The sequence below is a fragment of the Saccoglossus kowalevskii genome, chromosome 5 (assembly GCF_978046115.1).
Source record: "Saccoglossus kowalevskii chromosome 5, keSacKowa6.1, whole genome shotgun sequence".
Taxonomy (NCBI): Eukaryota; Metazoa; Hemichordata; class Enteropneusta; family Harrimaniidae; genus Saccoglossus; species Saccoglossus kowalevskii.
Window position 1 is genome coordinate 7475322 of NC_140645.1, and position 27335 is coordinate 7502656.

General features: G+C 36.8%; 1 protein-coding gene across 2 annotated transcripts; it reads right to left on the bottom strand.

Moving 5' to 3' along the window:
• Positions 1 to 667: 667 nt before the first annotated feature.
• Positions 668 to 27103, bottom strand: LOC144354689 (uncharacterized). 2 transcript variants are annotated; one of them, XM_085499106.1, is made up of 7 exons: positions 26924 to 27103; positions 5168 to 5242; positions 3352 to 3661; positions 3122 to 3171; positions 2235 to 2457; positions 1666 to 1953; positions 668 to 849 (listed from the first exon to the last, which is right to left on the bottom strand). In XM_085499106.1, the coding sequence occupies exons 2-7, from the start codon at positions 5213 to 5215 to the stop codon at positions 839 to 841; spliced, it is 930 nt and encodes a 309-aa protein (XP_085355232.1). In that variant the 5' UTR covers positions 5216 to 5242; positions 26924 to 27103; the 3' UTR covers positions 668 to 838. The 2 variants fall into 2 exon arrangements, with proteins under 2 accessions (XP_085355232.1, XP_085355231.1); XM_085499105.1 differs by having other exon boundaries at positions 5168 to 5245; positions 26924 to 27093.
• Positions 27104 to 27335: the final 232 nt, after the last annotated feature.

The following is a 27335-nucleotide window of genomic DNA, read 5'->3' on the forward strand; positions in this document are numbered from 1 at the left end:
TGGGATTACGCTCGTACAGTGTAACAATGTTGGCGCCTGTGATCTCCTGTCGGTGCGCAACTTAGCCAAAGTAAAAACGCATGATCATTTGAACACTGCTATTACAAGATTGGTAGAAGGTAATAGATTTTTTTTTACAATTAGTAACGGTATGACCTGCCTGCCAAGTATGAACAAAAAAAATCACAGAAGTTAAAAGTAAGTTAACTGGTGAAAAGTTACAACTTCAAATTTCTTGGTAATAAAAAAAGATATCAAAAATTTAATCCTAAATATGTAGGATAGGATACTTTTGGCGCGAAGCTATTCAAAAGTATTTGGCTGTTGTGGGCAATGGTGGGACAGAATTTTTACTGATTTTACCTTCTACCTACTGACCTGTCAGCCAAGTTCGAGCGAAATTGGCCAAGCCAAAAAAAACCAGAAGAATTAATATGTGAAGATACTGGAGACACAGACACACAGACACAGACACACACATATATATATATACCACGCCTTTCCTGTATTAACACAATACATCTGTCCATGAGGTTGATATAAAAATCTTTGATACAAATTATATTCAATATTTTGGACAAACTACATTTCTCAGTGATCAGTTGGTTTGCATAACATGCTTTGCTGATACGCACAAAAAGCACGTACACACTGACACATGGCATCATTTGCTTTAATTATGCGTTTATTCTACATTACTATCATCAACTACAGGAACAAGATGAATGAGAACACGATTTATCAAGACTAATGAGATTGTTCCGTGAATTAGCATCATAGAGATCTTCAAACACTTATAACTGTCCTGTTCTTGCTTGCTTGGTTCGATGGATAACATTTATACGATTTCTGAAACAAAAATGTTTTTATTAAACAGTCGTATCAATCAGAAAACCATGTGAGTGCATAACACACGGTGTAGAGTTATCATACTGTCATATTTGTATGGAAAAAATGCTATAACCATATTTAACTTATCATATTCGTTATGAATAGGTAGTGATAGTCTCAGTAAATGTGCAAGGTAACTTATAGGGTTAATATTACTCGTAACACTGAGGGACGTTCCTAACCCAAAAAGATATTAAAATAGGACAGCATGCAAGAAAACAAGAAATACCGAAGTTTCCATGTCGCGATCCAATGCTACGATCTATTAATTTAGCCAATTGTAAGGATTGTCTTGTGGCGTGTTTGAGTATGTGTGTGTACTCTTTGGTTGAAAACTAGATCCAAAGAGACGTTGTGCGAGATCTCACGTAACGCCTGAGAGACATAGTTTGAACGTGTGCCACAAAAATCGTATTTTACTATTCAGCGTTAAGATGTCTTTACTTCATCAAAATTAATCATAAATATGTATAGCACACATTGACGTTGTATATCTTCATTTTTTTTCTGATTTTTGCAGTTCGGTTTCAAGTGAAACAACTGACAAAATTACCGTGCGACGTAAGGCGATTGTCCACAAAATTGAAGGTTGTAAATTACAAAGATCTATGGGAAGGAGATTGCGTGAACAAGGAAAAGTGTTCGAATGTGACGTAAATATGATGTGATTGTATTTTCCAAATAAGAAAGACACTCGAAAACATTCATACATCTTTATACGAACGGCTAAATTCTATTTTTGTCTCTGAAGATGTATGTTAATATATTTCATACCTATTTTATAGACCGAGTTTCTCCATGTTCCACCACATTTCTCGTTACTGTCACCAGTACATGCAGCGCTACAGTCCGCCTCATCTGCTGAATCATATTTGCTGAAGTCAGTTCCACAGAAGCACTGCGAAGCGTACTGTACACCAGCATAGAACACTTTATGTCCATCATTGTTAGCAATACACGCGTTGATACATGCTTTGGGTGTCATGTTTGAGCCATCGCTGTACGAATATCCAGATAACGCTCTACTAGACGTGTCCACGTAACATCCAATGTACGTTGGTTCTAAAAGAAAAAAAGATATGTAATAATGCATCTGGGGCTTATTCGTGGTCAAATCTGTTTTCCAGTTGTTTGTAAGTTTCTACAACAAAAGTGGTATATAGTAGACAATATTTAGTAATTATTCTCCTAAAAAAATGTAAATAGCAAATGAAAATATTGCATAGAGCCATGAAACAAACCACGTGACAAAACTTAATTATTATTTTTTAAAAGGAAATATAACATTATAATGATCAATTCCTATGTTCAATGGATGACACAGACTTTAGTGTGAGAATTACCTCTAGACTTGTAAACAGCATTCGCCCAGGTACCACCACATATCTCGCTACTATCACCAGTACACTTCATATTACACGAACTCTCGTCGAGGGCACCATACTCGTCATAGTCATCACCACAAAAGCACTGAGATGAATACTGCACTCCAGCATAATTGCCGTGAGGCCCGCATGCATTAATGCAGAGGTCAATGGTCATATCAGAACCGAGATCTGCTTGAAACTAGAATAAAAGAAGAAAACATGCAACTAGAAACATACTGGTGAAGACACAAAATAACGTCAAAATTCATTTCACGATAACATGGCTGCGTCCACACAAGTCACGCTTGGTCATAGAAAGCAAACTGCATCTCAAAATAATTTCATTAAAGATCGCCGCGTCCTGTTCGATATGGTACTCGTAGCGACGTATACAACACGTGTAAAATACATTGTTTTTTTTTACATTAAACTAGACGATTGTCTCCATCTCAACACGTACAAAATCGATGTAGAAATATGTTTATATGTAGTGCGTATATTTGACACGTATTTTATACTATTGTAGTAGAAACGTACAATGCTCTGAAATACATTGTACCAGTTGTGCAATACATTACCATCAATATTGAACCATCACACATGTAAACTAATGTTTTGATGACCTTTGGAAGTAAGATAAATGAATAACCATAACCTATGACAAGGGGTCTAAAAAATAAATGACTTGATTTTGCAGGCCAAAAAAACTGACCAATCATGTATTATGGTGTAAAAAATGTACCATATCGGCAAACTATTTGCTACATATCCTAAAAGGTAATGTTGTTCAGTTGCCAAATTATATTAAAAGTAATTGTACGCGTAATCCAAATGCGAACCTTTATAAAAGTCCTAAAACTTACCTCCAGTGCACGAGCAGATTTATCTCTAAAACAACCAATATAATCTGATCCTGCAAAAGAAACCATGAAACGAAAATACCATCAAATAAAAGGTATATACAAGAATATACTAATCTCCTATAATGCCGTCATAAAGATATATTCTCTATTAATGTCACATACAATGGTGATATATAATCCAACGATGTCATACACCCCAGAGATGACGTCATTTCAAATAAGATTCTTACTTATTGCATAGACTGACATCCTCCAGACTCCACCGCATATCTCATTAGCATCTCCTTTACATGTACTATCACAATCACCATCATCGGCGCTACCATATTTGTTGAAGTCAGTACCACAGAAACACTCTTGTCCGTTCTGGGCTCCAGCGTAGTATCTCTCATTGCAACCCATTTCATCTTTACAGATGTTGATACACTTGTCAACGGTCATTCCACTGTCTGACATTACGTTATAATCATTCAATGCTCGGGTACTGGTGTCCACAAAGCATCCTATGTAATCATAAGCAGTGATTTTTTCACTTGAAATCTGGGTTTTAAAAAGGGATAAAGAATACCATTTTAACTAAATACTGAAGAGGCTTGCAATGAAGGGAGCTGTTGTGAAAGAGGTTGACCAATTAGCGTGTAGGCTTGCAGCAGATTGCGGGGACCAAGTAATGAAAATATTCTATACGAAGGGGACTGACACATTAGTGAATAGGCTTGTAGAAGTAGATAATAATTAGTGAATATATATGTGGTGACGTGCGGTAACGAATTAGTGTATTGAATTAAAACTAAGTGAGCTACTTAGTGAACACTACTAGACTTGTTACAGAAGGGGCCGACCAATTAGTGAGCATTAGTAGGCTTGTTAAAAGGGGCCGACTAATCAGTGAATACTAGAAAACTACTACGAAAGGTGTTGACCTATTAGTGGCTGCTAGTAGGCTTGATCCAACAGGGTTTAACAAAGTAAGTAGACATACAACAAATCAGGCTAACCCATTAGTTCATAGACTTGTAGCGATGTGTGTGACCAACCAATGAGTTGACTTACAATGCAGGGGACTAACACATGATTATGCTTGATACAAGTAAAACAGACCAATATATGAATAGACTTGCAATAAAGGGGTGCCCGTCATCAATTAGCTTGCAACAAGTGGACTGACCAATCAGTCAATAGTTTGTAGCAAAATGGGCTGACCAATTATTCAATAGTTTGAAGCGAAGTAGGCTGACCAATTAGTGAATAGTTTGTCATAAAGGGAACTGACCAATGAATGAATTGGCTTGCCACCGCCTAAATACAATGTGAAACAGGAAGTACAAGGAAATAATACGAGTTACATATTGATATAAATCCTACAAAGTGATCTTTGTAGAATATAAGACTTTGTCATTTGAACAGGGAAATGTATTGCATAACAATGGTATACCAAACCAATTACATCTTATTAGTACAGCTTTCCCAAGTGTACATTGTGTAGCTTTCCCGAATGAACAAGAAGATCAGATTAATTATAGACATACAAAAGTTATAACATAATCTGTATACAATATGAGGCATGTCCAAACAAACGAGAAACTGGAGTAATTACAACGAAATACCAAACCTATACCTTAATATATGTACAATGGGAAGCTTTTCAAAATGAACAAGATGAAATTCGCTGAAATGCCAAACCATTACACCATCTCGATAAACTAGGAAGCTTATACAATTGAACAGTGAAACGTCGATATACCAAGCAATGACACCATATTTGTGCAATAAGTGGAACAGTGAAATGAGATTACGTTGATATACCAAAGCAATGACATCATATTTGGACAATAATAATTTTATCCAATTGAACAGTGAAATGAGAAGAATTACGTTGATATGCCAAAGCAATGACATCATATTTGGACAATAATAATTTTATCCAATTGAACTGTAAAATGAGAAGAATTTCGTTGATATACCAAAGCAATGCATCATATCAGTAAAATAAATGAAATGTTTATGTCAAACTAATGACACCATATTGGACGGTATGAAGCTTACCCATATGAACAGGGAAATGAGTTGAATTGCAGTGGTATACCGAAACATCGTCTTGAACTTGAATAAACCGTTCTGCTGCTGATAAATAAATCAAAAGACAATGTCAGTCATATACAATGTCCATACACTCGTACGCAGAAAAACACGCCAGTCTGACATCATATTGGTCTATTACAATGTGACAATGAGAATATAGTGCATTAGAATGGGTCATTCTAGTAAATATTAGAAAAAGACCACGACTATTGTCAGGATTTTTTTTAAGAAAAATGTTTTTATTTATATGTCAATTCAATCTCAATATTCCAGATCGTCATAAAATGCCTTGATAAGATTTTCGTGTGCAGTACATTATGCAGCATTATTTTCCATAGTTTAAAAGAATCTTCCTAGCGTATAATAACAACCGTGCATTCAAACAATCTTGTCACTAGTGCAATGGTGCACATTTTCAACAACAAGCAACAGTGAGTTGTTTAACCCCACATTAATGGTTACTGGGTTTATGATCAATGTCGTCATAGTATGCGCTTTTAATTTGTTATGGTTGAAAAGAATACAAGATTTGATTAATATAAAAGTAGACATAGATGTCCAATATGGATAATAATGTTAAAAGTAATATAGCGGCTAAGCAGGGGCAGTACCACGACTGTTTTTAGAACATGGTTTAGAATAATGTTTGATAAATTGTAGAATATTCCTATTTTGTCATTTTTTGCCCGCATGAAATATTAAAAAACTTTTCTGAAGGAACCTACATGGAATATATAGAATTCACCAGCAGAAACTACGATAGTGACCCCTTTCTTCAAATTCTGTCCAATTTAAGAACCGGCTACGTTTCGGTACACCTCTTTTAAGCCAATAGAAAGAAGCAAACGTGCACATGCCACATAAAAATACGGGTTGTGTAGGAATTCAAATTAGAAAACTGTTCAATATCGTTCAATCTATCAGGATACATAATTCACGCTTGATGAATGCTTAGGCTTTAGAATTGCTAATGTAACACGTTATCGTGACTGGTGTAGTGGATTATTTGGATGATCACATATAATGTCTGCAATTGTCGGCTGTTTTGAACATGAATCAGTTTATCTATACATTAGCTAAAGAGAGTAATTGACCGCGCACAAAACCCCTAAACTGCCTGCCATCAATATCCATAATCTTGACATGTGGAATTCAGAAAGTGATCCGTTGGGGTTGTCGTTGGTGATGAAATCATGTGCTAATAATATTGTCTGATTTGTTCAATGATCAAATAGATGAGTTATTAACCATGTATTTGGCCGAGTATAGAGCAGTAGTTTGTGTTAGTAGCCCGATTTTTATATGAACTTAACACAATCTGGAAACATGTCAAAACAAGTCATGAATGACACTGCCTTCGCTAGTTGTCATTCTAAAGTTGCATGGACATAAATTGGCAAACTTGATTTCTATGGCATTTTCAAGTTTATAGCACTCTCCATCCGGGGTCAGCATTATTCTCAGCAAGGAAATCTGATAGCACCAAACCAGTACAACAGGTAAAATGACAAGGAAGTATACAAATCAGATCTGCAAATATGTAGAGTCAGTGTTGTGTCTGTTTGGATAAACTAGTTTGTGGCCTTGGATTGGTTTCAATATCTCTAATAAGGACAAGATTACTTCTCATACGACAATGGTACAAATAAAGTGCAAAAATCCAGAAAAATATTATCAAGTTTTTATTATCATACATTAATATTAACAAATCGTGTGAAATTTTATGTACAGAGAAACACATATTTATGCTTTGGTTGACAGAACTTCTCCAAGTAAAAAAAAAAAAGAGGACCTGCGAAACTTTATACAATTGTCAGACACGCAGTGAATAGTACCGGTATGTTTTTGTAATACATGCAGTTCCAGTGGCTTTGCTTTCTGAGAAAAAAAATCTGGCTCTGCACCTAAAAAAAAAAAAGAACATTTAGCAGAGGTTGTAGCATATGATATGTGCTCCCATTGGCTGTTAGATTTAATTAAAAAAGATATTTGAGTCTTTAGTACGGAAAAATATTACTTAATAAATTTATACACCAGTCAGAAAGAAATTGCAGTTCACACTGTACTATTTTAAACATGTTCTACCAAAGTCTAGGATGAACTAATTCAACAGTCTGTTTCCACTCTACAAAGTTATCAAATAAATATTTACGGGATTCTGCAAAAATAAAATATTAAGAATGTGCAAAAAGCCAGAGTACTTGTGTTTTCAATGTCATTAAAATCTGACCAGGGATATTTCACTTGAGCTGAACCAAATGGATGCCAAGCTATCAAAAGAAATAAAAATCAAAGAAAGCTTAGAAAGAACTCCCATGTGCTGAGAGTATTGGAGACACATTAAATATAATTCGAAATTACTTAGCTGAAAACTAATTATGCAAATCAGAAAATTAATATGACCAGATTTGAGTGTAAAACTAATGAGGTCTGCGCAATGTAACAGAAAATCTATGTCTCCAAGTTTAATTGAAATGTGATTAGAACCAAAAAATTATGAATTATTATGCTTATTAGGGAATTAATATGAACAGATTTTTACCCCAAACTAATTAGGTTTGTACATTGTCCTAGAGCATCTTTGTACTAAGTTTCATTGAAATGGAATAATTAGTACCGTGAAAACTCCAAAATTTCGACCCCTCTAAAAATTCGACCGGCTATTTATTTGCCGGGTTTCGGTGTTTTATTTACCTCCAAATTTTCGACTCCACTAAAAATTGCTGACTCATTCTTATTCGAAAATTGCAACCAGTTTTAGTTTTCCCCCAAACGAAAAAAAAACCGATGTGAGCATTCAAACGGGACCTTCCTCAAAGGCATGAATCCGGGTTTCTGATTGACTGAGAGATTTTTATTTTAGTGGTAACAAAAATATATTCTAAATAAACGAAGTTTCAAATAAAAACGAACACAAAAATCTCGGCATGCTGCGTTTCTGAATTGTTGATTATTACTGTACTCAGTAGTGATTATAATAATGTACACAAAATAAATTTGTTGAATGGTTATGAAAAGTCAACTAAGTTTCATCGTAAGCGAATGATTCCGGTCTCGTATAAACGTTTGATGCTGTAGGATATCCGCCATGTTATCTTAGGTCAAATCGCTAATTAACCAATCAAAAAGCTGGATGATGCCAACGTGTTCAAATTACCATAGCTTATTTAAATATGTTAATGTTATTGAACGCAATGCGGAAGAGATTGATGTTGTAGTACGATATTTTGGCTTGGATTTTGATGCGAAAACGGCATGGTTTTTTTTTTAAATAAAAAAATTAGTTGTTTTTAAAAAATAAACTGGTCATCTGAAGAATAATTTAACATTGTTCACAGTGATAACAGCTCATTCTCGAAAGGAAGCTTACCCGCTCACGCTAGTCACGATAAAAATCATACACGTGTACTCTTGAATAGACAGACGTCAATGACTACGGTAAAACTTAGACTCTATTTTAGCCGGCAGGATTGATTGAAATGTCCGAAAAACGACGCCAAAATACACCTTAAAAGTCCCATTTTATTTTCTTAAATCCCATTTTATTTTTTAATCCAAGGGCGAATTTACGGCAGAATTTGGTCCCTCAAATAAGGGACACGTGAGCTTTGATTCTAACCGGATACATTGCACTGGGTCGGGGAGATAGTTTGCTAAACTTCCATGTATCTTTTGTCCAATGGGTACCTGTACTTCGAACATTCGCAAGTTTTCCTAGGTAGTGCGAGACAGCTTTGTCTTTTGACCTATTAGTTTTGTGCTGACCTCTTCTGCGCGTCTTTATGTTTTGTTTTGCTTGTCATAATACTCACTGATTGATGACTTTGTTTAGATTTTGAGTTACAACTCGGCCACGACTCTAAAAACATGTCACATTTCTAACACCAATTATTTAAAACCGGTCGAAATTTTGGAGTTTTTACGGTACTTTAGATATCAGTGTGAAAGCTTAAAATTGGTTAATTATGCAAATTAGGTAATTAATATGTACAGATTGTAACCCACAATTATTCAGGTCTGTCTATTGTCCTACAGCATCCATGTACATTCATTGATATGTGATGTATAGTACCTGAGATATCAGTGTGAAAGTTGGTTAATTATGCAAATTAGGTGATTAATATGCACAAATATTTACCGGAAACTAATTGGGTCTGCATAATTCTAGATTCATTGAAATGTGATGATTAGTACTTTAGATATCAGTAGAAAAGCTGAAAATTAATTATGCAAATTACGTAATTAATATGCACAATTATTTACCCTAAAACTAATCAGGTCTCTGCATAGTCCTAAAGGATCTATGTACCAAGTTTCATTGAAATGCGATGATTAGTACTTGAGATACCCATGGAAAAGCTGAAAATTAACCAATTATGCAATTAGGTGATTAATATGCACAAATATTTATCGAAAACAATCAATCTCTGCATAGTCCTTGAGTATGTAAGTACCAAGTTTCATTGAAATGTAATGCTAACTACTTATATCAAATGCTGAAAATTAATTAATTATGCAAATTAGGTAATTAATATGTACTGATATTACCATAAAAACTATCAGGTCTGTGCAGTGTCGTATGACATCTATGTACCAAGTTTCATTTGAAATGTGATGATTAGTACTTGAGATATCAGTGGAAAAACCGAAAATTGACTAATCATTATGCAAATTAGGTAATTAGTATCCACGGATTATTACCAAAAACTAATCAAAACCTAGCATTAGTTCAGAGCATCTATGTACCAAGTTTCATCAAAATCCAATGAGTGGTTGTTTAGATATCAGTGAACAGTCATGGAACCACTAAAAAATAGCTAATTATCATGTAAATTATTTTTACCAAAAATTAATCAAATCTGCACATATGTTCAGAGCATCTATGTACCAAGTTTCATCAAAATCCAATGAGTGGTTCTTTAGATATCAGTGGAACAGTCATAGAACAGCTAAAAATTAGCTAATTATCATGCAAATTAGGTAATTAACGAGCATGGATTTTTACCAAAACCTAATCAAATCTGCGCATTGGCCCAGAGCATCTATGCACCAAGTTTCATCAAAAACCGATGTATGGTTCTTGAGATAGCAGTGGAACAGTCGGACACACATACACACACACACATACACACATACAGACACTAACTGCAAAGACTCCCATTTTGTGCTTCGCACATGGGAGTCAAAAAAACTATTGAGAAAAATACAAAAAAATACATTTAATATAAAAGCAGATAGAAGTGCATAAAAAACAAATCAGCAGAGGTAGTGATCATGTAACCTAAGTGTATATCAAATTTCATTTGAACTGGATTGCATTGTCTCAGATTGGCTGCTAATTTGCATACTAATTAACATATTGTAGTTGTATTAAAATAATATATAAAATAATATCCAAAGTTTTGAAAAAAAAAATTATGACTATTAAGTCAACATCATTAAAATTGAGGATTACGTGAATTTGACCCCCTCCTCAATATTGTTTCACATATCCCTTAAAAACATGGCCGCCGTTAAATCCATCTCAATCGAGGTCCGTAATTTATTTTCCTGCTCATAATAGAGATAAATTATGGTAGCTAAACATTGAAATTGCCACCCTGACTTCAGTACCGAAATAAATAGCTGATTGGGAAAATGTGTCTCTGTTGACAGACGTTCGATTTAACGATGAACTTCAACACCGCATGGAGCACCCGGTCACAATGTAGTAACACACTCGGGTATCATATTTACTTCAAGGGTAATTTAAAAGTGATGATAGATTCATTGATATTGAAATACAGTACTTTTCAATTTCATCATTGCTTTCAAGCAGTCACGGTTGGCCGAACTTGACTTGTGTTTTCTCGATAATTCTAGTCTAATATGTCGTCACGAAACCAAGTTTCAATCTGCTAGCAGTTGCCAATGAACACCGGCAATAGCAATCGTACATAACAGAATAGCAGGACTGATTTTCTGGCAAAGTGTGACACTGTGCGATCGCTAGTTTCTCACTAAAGTCAGGACACAAAAGGATAAATCAAAGTTCATAATAAATACAATAAGCACAGTTTCTTACCTTTGAGATAGAATTTAATCTAAGTAAGCCCTGTGCAAAGAAAGATACAGTCCCGGAATACAATATCCTCAGAAGAAATCGACGGCAATTTCCTCAGCAGTTAGACCGGCGCATGCGCAATACGGTATGTCAGTTCTCTTGCGAGAAGTCGTTAAAACTCCGATTTTTCCGGCAAATTTCTGCACTTGTACGAGTATAATGTTGAAAATCACAGAAAAACACAATGAAACTTTGGCGAATCAAAAAAATACTTTGCGTGCATATGTATGGCATTGAGATTTACATCTGTACCAACTTGGAAAAAAAATGGACTGAGCATATAAAAGTTATAAGTAAAAGAGATGAACGAACGGACAGAACCCAATCTATAAGCCTTCGGCAGACTTCATCTGCGAAGGCTAATAAAAAACTGGAAAGCTACATCACAGGACACTTGGTAAACAACTAGTTCTTTTCGTAAATTACTACATAGCAACGTACAATTGTACGTGATATCGTCCAGAGAGCACTGGCATGAAATTTACTTGTCTTGCCGCCATCGAAGCATGCGTAACACTCAAACTGATCTTTCAATAATCCCAGCAAAGAGAAAAGCCGGGGACATATTGACGTGCAATAACGAATCATCCTTAAATACAGAGATGTGGTCAGCACTCAACAAAACAAAACAAATCAAATCACAAAACATAATTTCCATATAAAACATACCCAAAGCAACAAGATCATCGAGAAAAATTTGAGACTTCCCTCTAAAAGACTATGGTTTCGGTCATGGTATATAATGTTAAACAAAACTCATATTCGTGGTGCCTCCCCCGCCTGCTGGCATTCATGGGACTCCGACGGGACGGGGCGAGGCAGATGATGAAACTTCCGTTCACCAGTCTAATTAAACTCAGCAGGATACCAATAGTTGTCTTCCTCCTCACTATCACAGGGGCTATCTCGCGTACCAAAGACAGACTTGATGGTCCGGGGTAGAGGAGTTGGTATGCAGATACAGTCAGGGAATGAATCAGTCAACCCAAAAAAACCAGCCAACACATATATTTCGGTTATAAACAGAGACAGGTATACTGTAGGGCCATTAAGCAATGACGGCGCCTATTCTGGACCCATGTAAATAAGCACTAACGATTATTACCAATTTTTCGTTAAATTCTTACACAAATTCGTTAGGCAAGGGTTGATGCTGTTGGACCAGTACACGTACGTTTAAACAACGTGGCCCAAATGAATCAAAATACTCTACCGACATTGCATGAACTAAACATCGGCAGCGATGATCGTCAATGAACTACACTGTCAGACGCCATCTTCGCAACTGACCACTTGTGTCAAAGTTCACCAAAGACGGAGTCATCTGATTCATATTATGGGATATACAGTCAAAACTCGTTAGTACAAACTCGGTTACAACGAAATACCGGTTACAACGAACGAACACTGAAGTCCCGTTTGAAAATCCATTATCCCTATGGTAATTGACAACGCTTAGAACGAACTCGTTTATTACGAAAACCCGCTTAGTACGAAAGGATTTTCTCTGAAAAACAATGGTCTGTAACACCTATAGCGAACATTTCATTCACTCAAACAGCTGCGAAATCCTAAAACGAACCGCCAAATACACGGTGTTACGCTTCCGCTGTTAGCAGTGGGCTTGAGCTGTGCATCGTAAAATAAAAACAATGTAGCCATTCACTGGGCGTGAAAATCTTTTGTGTACGCGACTTCCAATGTCTAGTCACTTTCGACGCCCTTGCTGCTCGAGTTTTTAATTTTAAGATTCACAAAAAAGTGTGAAGCATGGACGCTGTAAATTTTAGATAAATTACGGCGACTACGAGTGAGATGCCAGTTTCCGTCCTGACTTCAAAATGTCAACTCATGTCAAACGGCGTGCCTTGTCGTTGGACTGTAAAGTCCAAATGATCAAAGCGATTGAGTCGGGCATTCGTCACGGCGATGTCTGTCGAAAATTTGATGTTAAACCCAGTACACTGTCAACGATTTTAAAGAAAAAAACTGATGTTTTGAAGATGTTCGAACACAACAAAATTGAGCCGTGCCGGAAGCGAATGCGGTTTTCAGCAGTCAACGACGTTGAGCAGGCATTGCTGAAATGGTTTACCAGTGCCCGTTCTATGAATGTCCCAATCAGCGGTCCTATCCTCCAGGCAAAGGCCGAAGATTTAGGACAGAGAATGAATCATTCCGAATTCAAAGCCAGTAATGGCTGGCTGGAGAGATTCAAATCCCGACACGGTATCACGTTCAAATCCGTGTGCGGCGAAGCTGCTTCTGTCAGCAATGACATGGTTGATGACTGGGTAACGTTAACATTACCCGGACTCATCGATGGCTACGCTCCCAGAGATATTTTTAATGCCGACGAAACTGGGTTATTTTTCCGCCTGATGCCCGATAAGACATTATCATTCAAGAATGACATATGCTCTGGGGGAAAGACAAGTAAAGAAAGATTGACTGTGATGCTTTGCACAAATATGGATGGATCTGAAAAACTCAAGCCACTGGTCATCGGAAAATCAAAAAATCCTAGGTGTTTCAAAAACGTAAAATCCCTACCTGTCGATTACAAGGCAAACGTGGATGGTCAGCGATTTGTTCATCGAATGGCTACACAAACTGGACACGAAGTACAAACGCCAGAAAAGAAAAATTCTCATGGTCGTCGACAACTGTCCCACCCATCCAGCTGTCAAAAACCTCAAAGCCATCAAACTCGTCTTTCTCCCGCCTAATACAACTTCGAAGCTGCAACCGATGGACCAGGGCGTGATTAGAAATTTCAAGTGTTTTTACCGCCAACGAGTAGTTCAAAGAATGTTGGTGAATCTTGATTCAGGTGAAACCCTACCCACGATCAATGTCAAAGATGCGATCGACATGCTTCATTCGTCCTGGCAAAAAGTTACCGATACCACCATTGCCAACTGCTTCAGAAAGGCGTCGTTTGTACATTCGCCAAATCCCGACGTGGAACAGGAAGTCAGCATTGCCGATCGTGGAGACATTATGGCCGATAACACCAGTGATGTTGAATGTTTATGGAACAATTTAGCCCATCATATCGAATTGCCAGAAATTTCATTTTCGGATTTTGTCTGCGCAGACGACGAAACTGGTGTTTGTGAATCGCCATCAGACGATGCAATCATAGCGTCCATTTTGGAACAAAACGCTGAGGCCGATGAAGACTACATCAAAAATGTCAGCCCAGACATTCCTGTTGACATCGAACTGCCTTCATCGTCGGAAGCTATGGATTGCATAGTAAAATTACGCACTTATCTTCAGTCCCGTGAAAATGTTGAAACTATGATTTTTTCACAACTTTCAACTATCGAGGACATGCTGTTCACATCGATTTGTTCTGGTCGTCGTCAAACCAAAATTACTGACTTTTTAAAATAGCCATCCGTGTTAATAGCGAACAATTTACATTACAGATTTGTTTACCGTATTACAAATGTAATGAATGCAATGTGAATTTTATTTTTTATGACTGAGAAATCATGAAACGAATACAATGAGTACATGTGTGTTTGTGTATGCATACGTGACAAATTCAGTCGATCCAGCATGGACATACTAAGAATTTCTTTATTCATTTATTTATACATGTACTTTGAATAATGAACAGTACAATTGTATTTTCCATTTTAATATTTTAATAAACATGACAACGTTTATTTCAATACTATTTGTGTGTTTTTAATGTTTGGTCTAGTGTTTAAAATGGCGCCATAGTTTTGTTTACCCTGACTTATGGTAATTAGTTTGTTTCTGTAAAGCGCCCTCTAGTGGTGATCGGTTATTACGAACACCGGTTATAACGAATATATTCACCTGGGGCCTTGATATTCGCACTAACGAGGTTTGACTGTAACTATATTCCGTTTCCTGTTTATGTGAGGGAGTCATTGTGACGTTTCTCAAGTGTTTTCTCAGGTTTGTGGCTTGGATATCCATATTTAAGGTTCATGTTCGCCCAAAAGGTTGTTTTCCTAACTATGTATAACCTATGACAAGATTCCACAATTACAGGCGCCAAGGACTGACTATTTGCCACAGTTTTAGGGGTTTCCACTCAGTCGTAGTGTGTGCGCAATAGAGCGCAATGAGTTTTAATATGACGTCCTCCAATATGAATACTAATTACTTTCCGTAACTAAAACTTTGTGATTTGCATAACAAAGAGACAGAGTTGATAGTGTACTTACGAGTACTGGTAGACACTAATATGTTTGATGGATGGGGAAGATGTCAATCATAAAATTGTTCCAGGAATATGTGATTTCTCACATGTAAGCAGTTTCAATGCTATTTATAAGCTGTAATCTATTTTACCTCAAAAAACCTAATTTACTCACAAAACGTGTTTTAGTGTGGGAGATTTAAAATAGTACTGTGGCATTTGGCAAATTAATTGTTTACCCATACAATTTAACAGAGGAGTTTAGAGCTTTTACTTCAAGGGCAATGTGGGGTTTAAAATTATCAAAACAATGAAATTCAGTTTGCCCTCCCAGATGTGAGCTATCCCTGTCAAGTTTGGATCTAATACTGTCATTAATTACCAGACTTTGGTTCAGGTCGGAAGTTGTTTATTCATTTTGTGTATGCCTAGCATACACAAGCAAAATGGCACTTTTCAGGGCCACACCATCCTCCAAAAAAAGTACTACAGTTAATAAGAAATATCCTACGTGCACACAAGTGATGTAACGTTTGACCGGCAATGGCAGGGTTCTCCACGAGGGGTTTTTACAGGGCGCCACGCCCTGTTATCTGAAATTGGCACCCTGTTTAAATTGTCAGCGCCCTGTTATATTTCCTGTGCGCCCTGCATGGTCCCAGACAAAGAATTGTTTACAAAACGGGCCAACACTCATTGTCTTCCGAAGATGATTCATCGTGCTCAGGGTAACTGGTTCATTGTTTTAAGGTGCAACTGAAAATTCCGGTTTGTTATCGTAGCAGGTCACCGTGAGGTAATAACACCACCAAACAAAAAGTTACAAGTTTTTTTCAACACGATTAAAAATGAACATGTGGCCTAGAAAAGTTCATTACCGTACCCATATTTTTACTGCCAGGGTGACGTCAAATATATAAAATCGTTATCGGTAAAACCATTCGCTAAACCATAAGGTCTATGGTTAAAACCAAGTTCACGCCGTGACTAGATAGCAGCAACATCGTCACGGCCGAGTGGAACAAACGACCAGCGCAGCCGACGTACCATCACAGACATTGCTGATCACCAAGAAGTCCACACGAATGCTTGCTTGAACATGTAAATGTTTATATTTAAATGTCACTATTTAAAGTTGAATTTTCTTTAAATCACGATTTAAAAACCCCATTAAAACGGCCATGCTTTCAACTAGCATCATAAGTGGAGGAAATAAATTTACTTGTGTTCTTTTGGAACAAATATTCTGATTCGTTGTTTTTCGCGTCAATGCGTGGCTTTGGCCAATCAAAAGCATCGTTACATAGTATCAGGGTGCACACAGTAAAATGAACTGTTTCCGGGTCATAGCTGTTTTCAACGAAGCAGACATCAACAAACTTTCGATTTCGAATGAAAATTATTCTTTTAAGTATGTATTTTGTTTTTTTATACCTAATTCTATTATTTTTGATAGTAACTGTTAACTGCAGATCGAAAATCTTCTATTGTGTACATTTTATTTCGTTTGATCACCTTGGTTTTTGGTGCCATTCATGCAAGTTTTTTAATAAACCAATTACGAACGTTTGTGCGACATACATTTTATTTTGCTTCGTCCAAATAAATATAAATCATAAATATAAATTTTTGCTAAAAATTAAATAAAGCATGTATGTATCTATTTGGGAAAATAAATTAACAAACTTGTTACGTTATTTTCTGGACGCGATCATTACTTGTAAACAACTGATGTCGCCGCTTGAGGAATCGTGCAGCTAAAATCAGCTGATTGTACGTGCTGACGTTTACTTAATAATAGCTCTTCAAAATTCCTATTAATTTTGTAATAATAAATACATATTATGCATATGTAATAATATATGTAGATTAATAGATTTTTTAGTTTCCATCCTTGCCAATGATGCAAATGTGCCTGTTTAATTTTCAAACCGTGGAGAACCCTGAATGGTAATGTTTGCAACCTTTTCGTCAGTATTTGTTTATTTGTAAAGTAAAGTAAACCAAAATATTGAATATACCCAAATTAACAACATCCTGAAAAGTTGCAGAGCTGTGTGCAAAGCCAGTGCCATTCGAATTAAAAGGATATCAGATGCAACAAATTATGGCAAATATGTCAGTTAATGTAATATTAATATATTAATAGCCATGGTAATACACATGTCCATACTACTTAATACTAGACTGAAAATCACTGGAAAATTAAAAAGTGCAGCTCACGTGCCTTTCATAGCAATGATGGATGTCAAAAGGTATAGTATGGATCAGTGTGTCACTGTTGTGGTGAATTTGTCTGCTAATTTGATAGTGTTAACATTAGTAGCCATTTCAAAAACTTGTGAATTTTGGTCGATTTAATTCAAAATTGGGTGTTTTTACACAATTTTGATGGAAGTTTTTGACTTAATTCAAGACTAAGATCTAATCATTAGCTGGACATCTTGGATTTATCTACCCAAAAATACACATTTTTGTGTTTTGGACGTTTTTGGTTTTGTGTTTGAGCAATTCTGTTATTGGTAAGATGAAATCGAGAAGAAAGGTCAATGACCTTGTATTAATCAATGCACTTAAGATCACCTCATTTGCATAACAAATGGTAGCCATTTTGCAGGGTTTCCAGGTTTCAACAATCAGAACTGATTTTGAAATGTCTATATTTTGATGGCTAATGCGGGATTGTGAAAAATTTTAACAGATTCCTTATTTTTCAGGAAGGGTCCAGTGTTCTCCCCAGGCCTTTCAAGCACTGCGGGCCCGCGTCGCTTAGACAAACAGCCGCATCGCTTTTGTTTCGCCCGCGATCCTTGAAATCCTGCCCGCGATGCTTATTCACGTTGTATTGTTTACAAGTGTCGGCCTCGTCTAGCACATCTTTAAAACAATAACATGTATTGGTAATCCCGCCTTTGTACATAGTTAGCCTTACAAAAATAATCAAAGAAAGCTTAGAAAGAACTCCCATGTGCTGAGAGTATTGGAGACACATTAAATATAATTCGAAATTACTTAGCTGAAAACTAATTATGCAAATCAGAAAATTAATATGACCAGATTTGAGTGTAAAACTAATTAGGTTTGTACATTGTCCTAGAGCATCTTTATACTAAGTTTCATTGAAATGGAATAATTAGTACCGTGAAAACTCCAAAATTTCGACCCCTCTAAAAATTCGATCGCCTATTTATTTGCCGGGTTTCGGTGTTTTATTTACCTCCAAATTTTCGATTCCACTAAAAATTGCCGACTCATTCTTATTCGAAAATTGCGACCAGTTTTAGTTTTCCCACAAACGAAAAAAAAAAACGATGTGAGCGTTCAAACGGGACCTTCCTCGAAGGCATGAATCCGAGTTTCTGATTGACTGAGAAATTTTTATTTTATTGGTAACGAAAATATATTCTAAATAAACGAAGTTTGAAATAAAAACGAACACAAAAATCTCGGCATGCTGCGTTTCTGAATTGTTGATTATTACTGTACTCAGTAGTGATTATAATAATGTACACAAAATAAATTTGTTGAATGGTTATGAAATACAAATAAAAGTCAACTTAGTTTCATCGTAAGCGAATGATTTCGGTCTCGTATAAACGTTTGATGCTGTAGGATATCCGCCATGTTCTCTTAGGTCAAATAGGTCAAATCGCTAATTAACCAATCAAAAAGCTGGATGATGCCAACGTGTTCAAATTACCATAGCTTATTTAAATATGTTAATGTTATTGAACGCAATGCGGAAGAGATTGGTGTTGTAGTACGATGTTTTGGCTTGGATTTTGATGCGAAAACGGCATGATTTTTTTTAAATAAAAAAATTAGTTGTTTTTAAAAAATAAACTGGTCATCTGAAGAATAATTTAACATTGTTCACAGTGATAACAGCTCATTCTCGAAAGGAAGCTTACCCGCTCACGCTAGGCTAGTCACGATAAAAATCATACACGTGTACTCTTGAATAGACAAACGTCAATGACTACGGTAAAACTTAGACTCTATTTTAGCCGGCAGGATTGATTGACATGTCCGAAAAATGACGCCAAAATACACCTTAAAAGTCCCATTTTATTTTCTTAAATCCCATTTTATTTTTTAATCCAAGGGCGAATTTACGGCAGAATTTGGTCCCTCAAATAAGGGACACGTGAGCTTTGATTCTAACCGGATACATTGCACTGGGTCGGGGAGATCGTTTGCTAAACTTCCATGTATCTTTTGTCCAATGGGTACCTGTACTTCGAACATTCGCAAGTTTTTCTAGGTAGTGCGAGACAGCTTTGTCTTTTGACCTATTAGTTTTGTGCTGACCTCTTCTCCGCGTCTTGATGTTTTGTTTTGCTTGTCATAATACTCACTGATTGATGACTTTGTTTAGATTTTGAGTTACAACTCGGCCACGACCTTTGCTTTTACCGTGAAACATGAGGAAGTTTACGTCAATTGACGGACATTGCATTTTTTAAAAACTAATGAAGCACACTATCATCCCCATTTTTTCATTTGCTGATTTCTATTCTGAAAAATTCGACCGTCCGAAAATGTACCTTAATTTTGACTCTAAAAACACGTCACATATCTAACACCAATTATTTAAAACCGGTCGAAATTTTGGAGTTTTTACGGTACTTTAGATATCAGTGTGAAAGCTTAAAATTGGTTAATTATGCAAATTAGGTAATTAATATGTACAGATTTTAACCCGCAATTATTCAGGTCTGTCTATTGTCCTACAGCATCCATGTACATTCATTGATATGTGATGTATAGTACCTGAGATATCAGTGTGAAAGTTGGTTAATTATGCAAATTAGGTGATTAATATGCACAAATATTTACCGGAAACTAATTGGGTCTGCATAATTCTAGATTCATGGAAATGTGATGATTAGTACTTTAGATATCAGTAGAAAAGCTGAAAATTAATTATGCAAATTAGGTAATTAATATGCACAATTATTTACCCTAAAACTAATCAGGTCTCTGCATAGTCCTAAAGGATCTATGTACCAAGTTTCATTGAAATGCGATGATTAGTACTTGAGATACCCGTGGAAAAGCTGAAAATTAACTAATTATGCAAATTAGGTGATTAATATGCACAAATATTTATCGAAAACAATCAATCTCTGCATAGTCCTTGAGTATGTAAGTACCAAGTTTCATTGAAATGTAATGCTAACTACTTATATCAAATGCTGAAAATTAATTAATTATGCAAATTAGGTAATTAATATGTACTGATATTACCATAAAAACTATCAGGTCTGTGCAGTGTCGTATGACATCTATGTACCAAGTTTCATTGAAATGTGATGATTAGTACTTGAGATATCAGTGGAAAAACCGAAAATTGACTAATCATTATGCAAATTAGGTAATTAGTGTCCACGGATTATTACCAAAAACTAATCAAAACCTAGCATTAGTTCAGAGCATCTATGTACCAAGTTTCATCAAAATCCAATGAGTGGTTGTTTAGATATCAGTGGAACAGTCATGGAACCACTAAAAAATAGCTAATTATCATGCAAATTAGGTAATTAATATGCACGGATTTTTACCAAAAATTAATCAAATCTGCGCATATGTTCAGAGCATCTATGTACCAAGTTTCATCAAAATCCAATGAGTGGTTCTTTAGATATCAGTGGAACAGTCATAGAACAGCTAAAAATTAGCTAATTATCATGCAAATTAGGTAATTAACGAGCATGGATTTTTACCAAAACCTAATCAAATCTGCGCATTGGCCCAGAGCATCTATGCACCAAGTTTCATCAAAAACCGATGTATGGTTCTTGAGATAGCAGTGGAACAGTCGGACACACATACACACACATACACACACATACACATACACACATACACACATACACACACACATACAGACACACTAACTGCAAAGACTCCCATTTTGTGCTTCGCACATGGGAGTCAAAAACGGAAGTCTACAAGAAGTTACCAAGTCTATCAAGGGTGCGGAGCAGGCAAACCCAAAATACTAGGGTACCGTAAAAGCCCAATCAATTCGGCCACTCAAATAGTTCGGCCACCTATTTTTTGCGTCATGGTTAATTTTAAAATGTATCCGTTTAGTTCGGCCATCTGTCCAGTCAGTCTATTGTTTGTATTCAATTAGTTCGCCCGGTGATGACACCGCCCGATTTTTACGTCACTCTCTTGACAAAGGTATATTTTCACACATCTATCACGTAAATACAATGTACATGTATAAGCATTTACATCCATGGTATAAGCAATCGGGATATCCGCCAGATGTGCAGTCATGGTGTCAACCGTGGTTGTACAAAAGACGTGTGAAATCTCTAGTACGTCCATGGTGAAATATACTCTGTTGATTGTCATTACAAATTACCCAGTACATCAGTTGTAAATAATCGCTAAGAAAATTCTCATCACGACGCCAAAAATATCGACAACGAACAAATATTTTAAGTCATTGCTAGCAATCACTGACGAAACGAAGCTCCATGGTTTAGGGACAACAAAATTGAGGCCGACACTTGATTCTCATCTTTGGAAGCAAGTCATACAAAGTCGCAAATGTGTTACGTGAAAGCGTCATTATTATTGGACGTAGTTTTGTTTACACAGTCACGCAGCACGTCAAAATATCTTCTTTTTTTTTGGTTGACCCAAATAATATCACCGGCTGGATTGTTTCGACACAGTCGTCCCAGTTATGTTCTAAACTTCCTCTTGCAACGTTGTTCGTTTAAAAGTCGGGTGGATTTTTTGTTTTGTTTTAACTGTGGGTAAAAAAACATGACCGTGAAGTGAAAACTGCGCTCTCATAGAAGCGGTTTCAGTAGCTGTGCGTGGTTACAGTAAAGTGGCAGACGAGACGACGTGAGGTGTGAATCCTGGGCCTATCATTTCGACATTGTACGTCAGACTGAGTACTGACTGATGTACATCCTTTAATTTCAAAAGAATATGTGATAATGTTGTGGCTGGTCATAGTATCATGCTATAAAAGTGGCGATTTCTCTAGGGAAAGACACTCACTTTTAGTTTTCCCACAAGCTATTAGTACTTATTTTGTTGCTCGCTAGCCATGTCTCGAATCGATTCATTTTTTACTAAGGCAACTGCCGAGGTCCCAGCTGTACCTGCTTCTATGTACCGGACAACACCACCCGCCCGCCCACCACATCCTCCAAAAAGAGATACCGTAACAAAATATCAGTCAGTGTGTCGTCTCATATTATGTTTTTCAGTGTTATTTATTGTAGTTTATTTAAAATATATTATTGTATCAGGGATTGCGTTAACCCCATATTTTGCTTCCCAGACTCCAATTATTGAAGAGGGACCCAGTTTTTCAGGCAAGCTGGGGTCCAATCTCTAATAAAGTTATCCAGGGCCAAATTTCTATTTCTTAAAATTCTGTAAGTGGGACTCGTCTTGCCGAGACACAAGCGCAAACCCTGTTGTATTGTATGTATAGTTTAATTGTAGATAATTTCAAAAAAATAGTACAGCAATTAGCAATAAAGCATAATTCTATTCTACTCTATTCCAGTGAGTTTTTCACGTTACCATGTTTGTTTACATTTACGGGGAGCGTGACATAAAACTGTCGTCTTCACGGCAACAAAACAGCAGGTGGCCTGGTTGCGTCAGATTTCTTGAACGCGCTCGTAGTTTGTTTTAAAATTGGGTCAAGTCTCAGACTAGTACTACACCTTTACTCTAATCTTGGGAAAACGATATATTTATTCAGTTACCGGTGATACACACTTCGAACCCAGTTTTAAAACGTTGAAAAATTATTCAAACAAATCGACCACTTCGGAAACATTTTCTATATTTATTCAATCAATTGGCCCACCCCCAAAAATATTTATTTTTACATGGCCTAATTGATTGAGTTTTTACGGTAGTAATAATTTCCCCATTGCGTCGGGATGGTCTATCCCGAGTTGCTGCACTGCGATCAATTGCGTTTTTACTACTTCATCGCCAGTGACACTAATTACCAAGAATTAAAAAAACAAGTGAAATTAAGTCGCATCGGGGAAAAAAAACTGTAAATAAATCGAAGTAAAAATTATTCAACTGCAGACGAGACGGACAAGAAAAAAACGAACCCTGACCTCTAGAAATACCTCATTCATAGTGCGTCATTACCGAGGAACGCCACCCTAAGGCGACGCAACGCATGTAGTGACATCACAGCCGATGCATGCTGGGTTACAACGGAGATTTTGACTGAGGTAACAAAGATGGCGGCGCAGAGTGCATGTTTTTCCGCGATGTTTAAAAACAACATTTCGTTGGCGATTTTGATGTAATTTCTTAGTTAATCATCAATGAATCGTTTTAATTAAGCAAACATTCTAAGTTTGTGTATTTTTAAACAAAAAAGTCAGGGACCGATGATCGCAACAGCAGCGGTGAATACCCGTTCAACGCAATGCCGTCAGCTGACAATGTTACACATTGGTGATCGTAGCTTTACACAAATAATAGATAGATCAATGAAAAATCGCCGAGTTTAGTTTTGAAATGCCGTTGTAGAAAAAAATGTCATTATTGATTTATTAATTTCTGCATACAGATTTTACAAATTTAACAAACAAATCCCCCCCCCCCCGGTCGTATGAACTGACAGTAACATTGGCACTAAAACTGACTGTACTTGTACACAAAATAATGATGAACCAGTTACCTCCACGGATAAACAATATATTTACTGACTGGCTATAAGTATTTCCATTTCTTTCCTGTTCTATTTCAAACTTTATTTGACTTGATGCACACATAAAACACAATGAATGTAAATGATAAACAAGCAGCCTGTCGGCTGAGATAGCTCCGCTGTTAGCAATGCACATGGCAATTAAAGAACAGAAGATATCATTAGAAAATGAACAAATCTGAGAGAGGTCCACATGTAGTACCTATATATGTAATATCAAAGCAATTGGACTTGCTGTTTTCAACAAGAAGTCGAAAATATCACTTTTTACCAAAAATTACAAAAATATTCACCAAAATTAGAGAATTAAAGATATCATTACAAAATGAACAAATCTGAGAGAGGTCCACATGTAGTACCTATATATGTAATATCAAAGCAATTGCACTTGCGGTTTTCAACAAGAAGTCGAAAATATCACTTTTTACTAAAAATGCCAAAAATATTCACCAAAATTAGAGAATTGAAGATATCATCATGAAATGAACAAATCTGAGAGAGGTCTACCCAAGGTACATATAAACCATGTATCAAAGCATTCAGGCTTGTAGTTTTCAAGAAGAAGTCGAAAAAGTAAAACATTGACACGGACGACGGAGACGGACAATCACTCATATGATAAGCTCCGCTCGACAAAGTCGACAGCGGAGCTAAAAGTATATGAGATATGTATCTCTTCTTTATTTCAGTTAAAATGTTTGTTGGGGAAACTAATTATTATGCAAATAAGATGTATTGTTATGTAAATTAGCCACGATGCTTGGCTTAGAGTCTGGGGAGAACACTGAAGGGTCTTTCAGTAAATGAAGAGATGTAGTTATCCCTTTTGGATTTTAAAATCACTTGGTGCGCCTATATACTGCCAATTTAATATATCATCAATATTAACCTCGCCACAAAACACAAAGTAAAACCTACTATCAAAAGGTGTACAATATTAACCTGACAGCACCTGGCAACTAAACCAGGTCAATAAACAAAACAAGTCAACCCAACAGGCTGACCAAATTAACCCAGTGGCGCCTTGTCACTGGAAAAATAAAATCATATAAAACAAGTCATTGAAAATGACACAGTCCCCGTTAAGTTCTCTTTGTGCTAGTCATATTAAAGCGGAGGGGTTGTCGCGAGTGTGTCCTTGAAACTCGAGTTCCAAGTGGTGTATACAACAGATTGTTTATTTACATCAAAACATGTGTTCTATGTAGTAGTAATATGGCCAAAATAAAAACGGCCATTATTCGGCCATCTTTGATCTGATTATGAAACACACTGATATGTATGATGTATGTGCCAAATATGAATGAAAATGGTACATAAATTGTGGAAATATAGTAGTAAGGCCAAAAAGTCAGATGGCTGTCAATCTGCCATTCTTGACCAGATTTTGAAACAAATTGTCATGGACATGCATCCTAACATGTATGAAGTACATGTATGTGCCAAATTTAAATGAAAACTGACAGAGCACGTCCAAGATACCGCATAAAAAAACAAAAACAAGATTCCTGCCAGTCGACCATCTTTGATCGAATAGCGAAATAAATCGTCATGGACATGTATCCTAACATGTATAATCTATGTACTAAATTTGAATGAAAACTGACAAAGCATGTCCAAAATACGACATTTTCAAAAAACAAGATGGCTGCCAGTCGGCCATTTTGAATCAAATCGCTAAACCACTGCATGTGCATATGTCCCACATAAAGTACTAGGGACATGCAAAGAATGAACAGAATCGATCCAAGGGATTCTGAGATATGACTCCGGACGGACGCACGGACACACGGACGGACGGACGGACGGAGACCGAATTACAAGTCCCAGTTTTCGGACTTCGTCCGAACGGGGACTAATTAACCTGCCAGGAACTTGCCTATAAATTAACTGAATTAACCTGGCAGTACGTAACACTCGCGCTGAATACAATGAAACGCCTAACTGCTATACAAATAAAATGCCGGAACAAAACAGTAAATACCGCCCACAGCAGCCCCACGCTAAACAAGAAGCAGGGTGTGCGGATAAAAAAAAAAGGTTAACAACGTCGTCGTCCACACAGTAAACACTAGCCCCAACTCGGCACAAACGCACAGGCATGCACCCAACCACGTACACAAACAAAGCGGGGTAAACTCAATAATCAAAAATGCATAACGTCACAATAAAATCGCCTCACTGTGCTTATTACAAAGTGCGACCGACTAACCAGTCTATACAATCTACCAAGAGAGTGCGTCGACTAACCAGTCTATACAATCTACCAAGAGAGTGCGTCGCTGCCCCAAACACGCCGCAAAAAAAGAAGACTCGCCGTGGTTTCTCAAAAGAGCGACCAAAACGAATCTCGCCAAAAGAACAGCCGAAACAACACCACGCAAGGGCCTGGCACAAAATGCGCAAGCAGAGGAAAATTCCCCAAGATAATGACCACAAGCGACGGTCAAAACAGCCCAGGCAACGCAGGGGAAAAATTGGGAAAATTCACGAAGCGTGCAACGGGGGAATGGCGCAACCTCGGCGGCCACGCACAAAAAAATAGACAAAACAGAAAAAAGTGCTCTCACTGCCCACAAAAAGCTACAATAATGTAAATCACAAAATGTTGACGCAATAAAAGTTCATGTGATAATTGTTCAACATTCAATTGCAATCAAAAGATGCTTCGGGCCCCTTTCCGAATAGCGATAGTTCACCTACCAGTCACGATCAAGGTTCGGCCAAGGGTTGATCTAGCTGTCCAGCGTAGCACCGCAACAACAGTGGTCCAGGTCTGCCTTCCTGCTCTTCTTCTTCTTCTTTTTCTCAAACAATGCAGCCTACTGCCAACGTCCCCAGTGCTGCTAACCGCTCGGTGCCAGGAGAGAGAGAAAGCCCTTTCGCTCTCAGCCCTGTACACCCCAAAAACGACTACCTCGTCCCGTAATTGACAGTAAATTACAATACAAGAAATGCTCATAAAAAACGCAATAAGAACTACTTTGAATAAGAACCTCTGAATAATTATATATCTAAAAGAGCATAGCACACAACGCCATAGGTACGACAACAGTCACACTACATCACACTTACAACAAATTTCCCGCGAAAGAGGTTTTCAAACAGCCAGAAC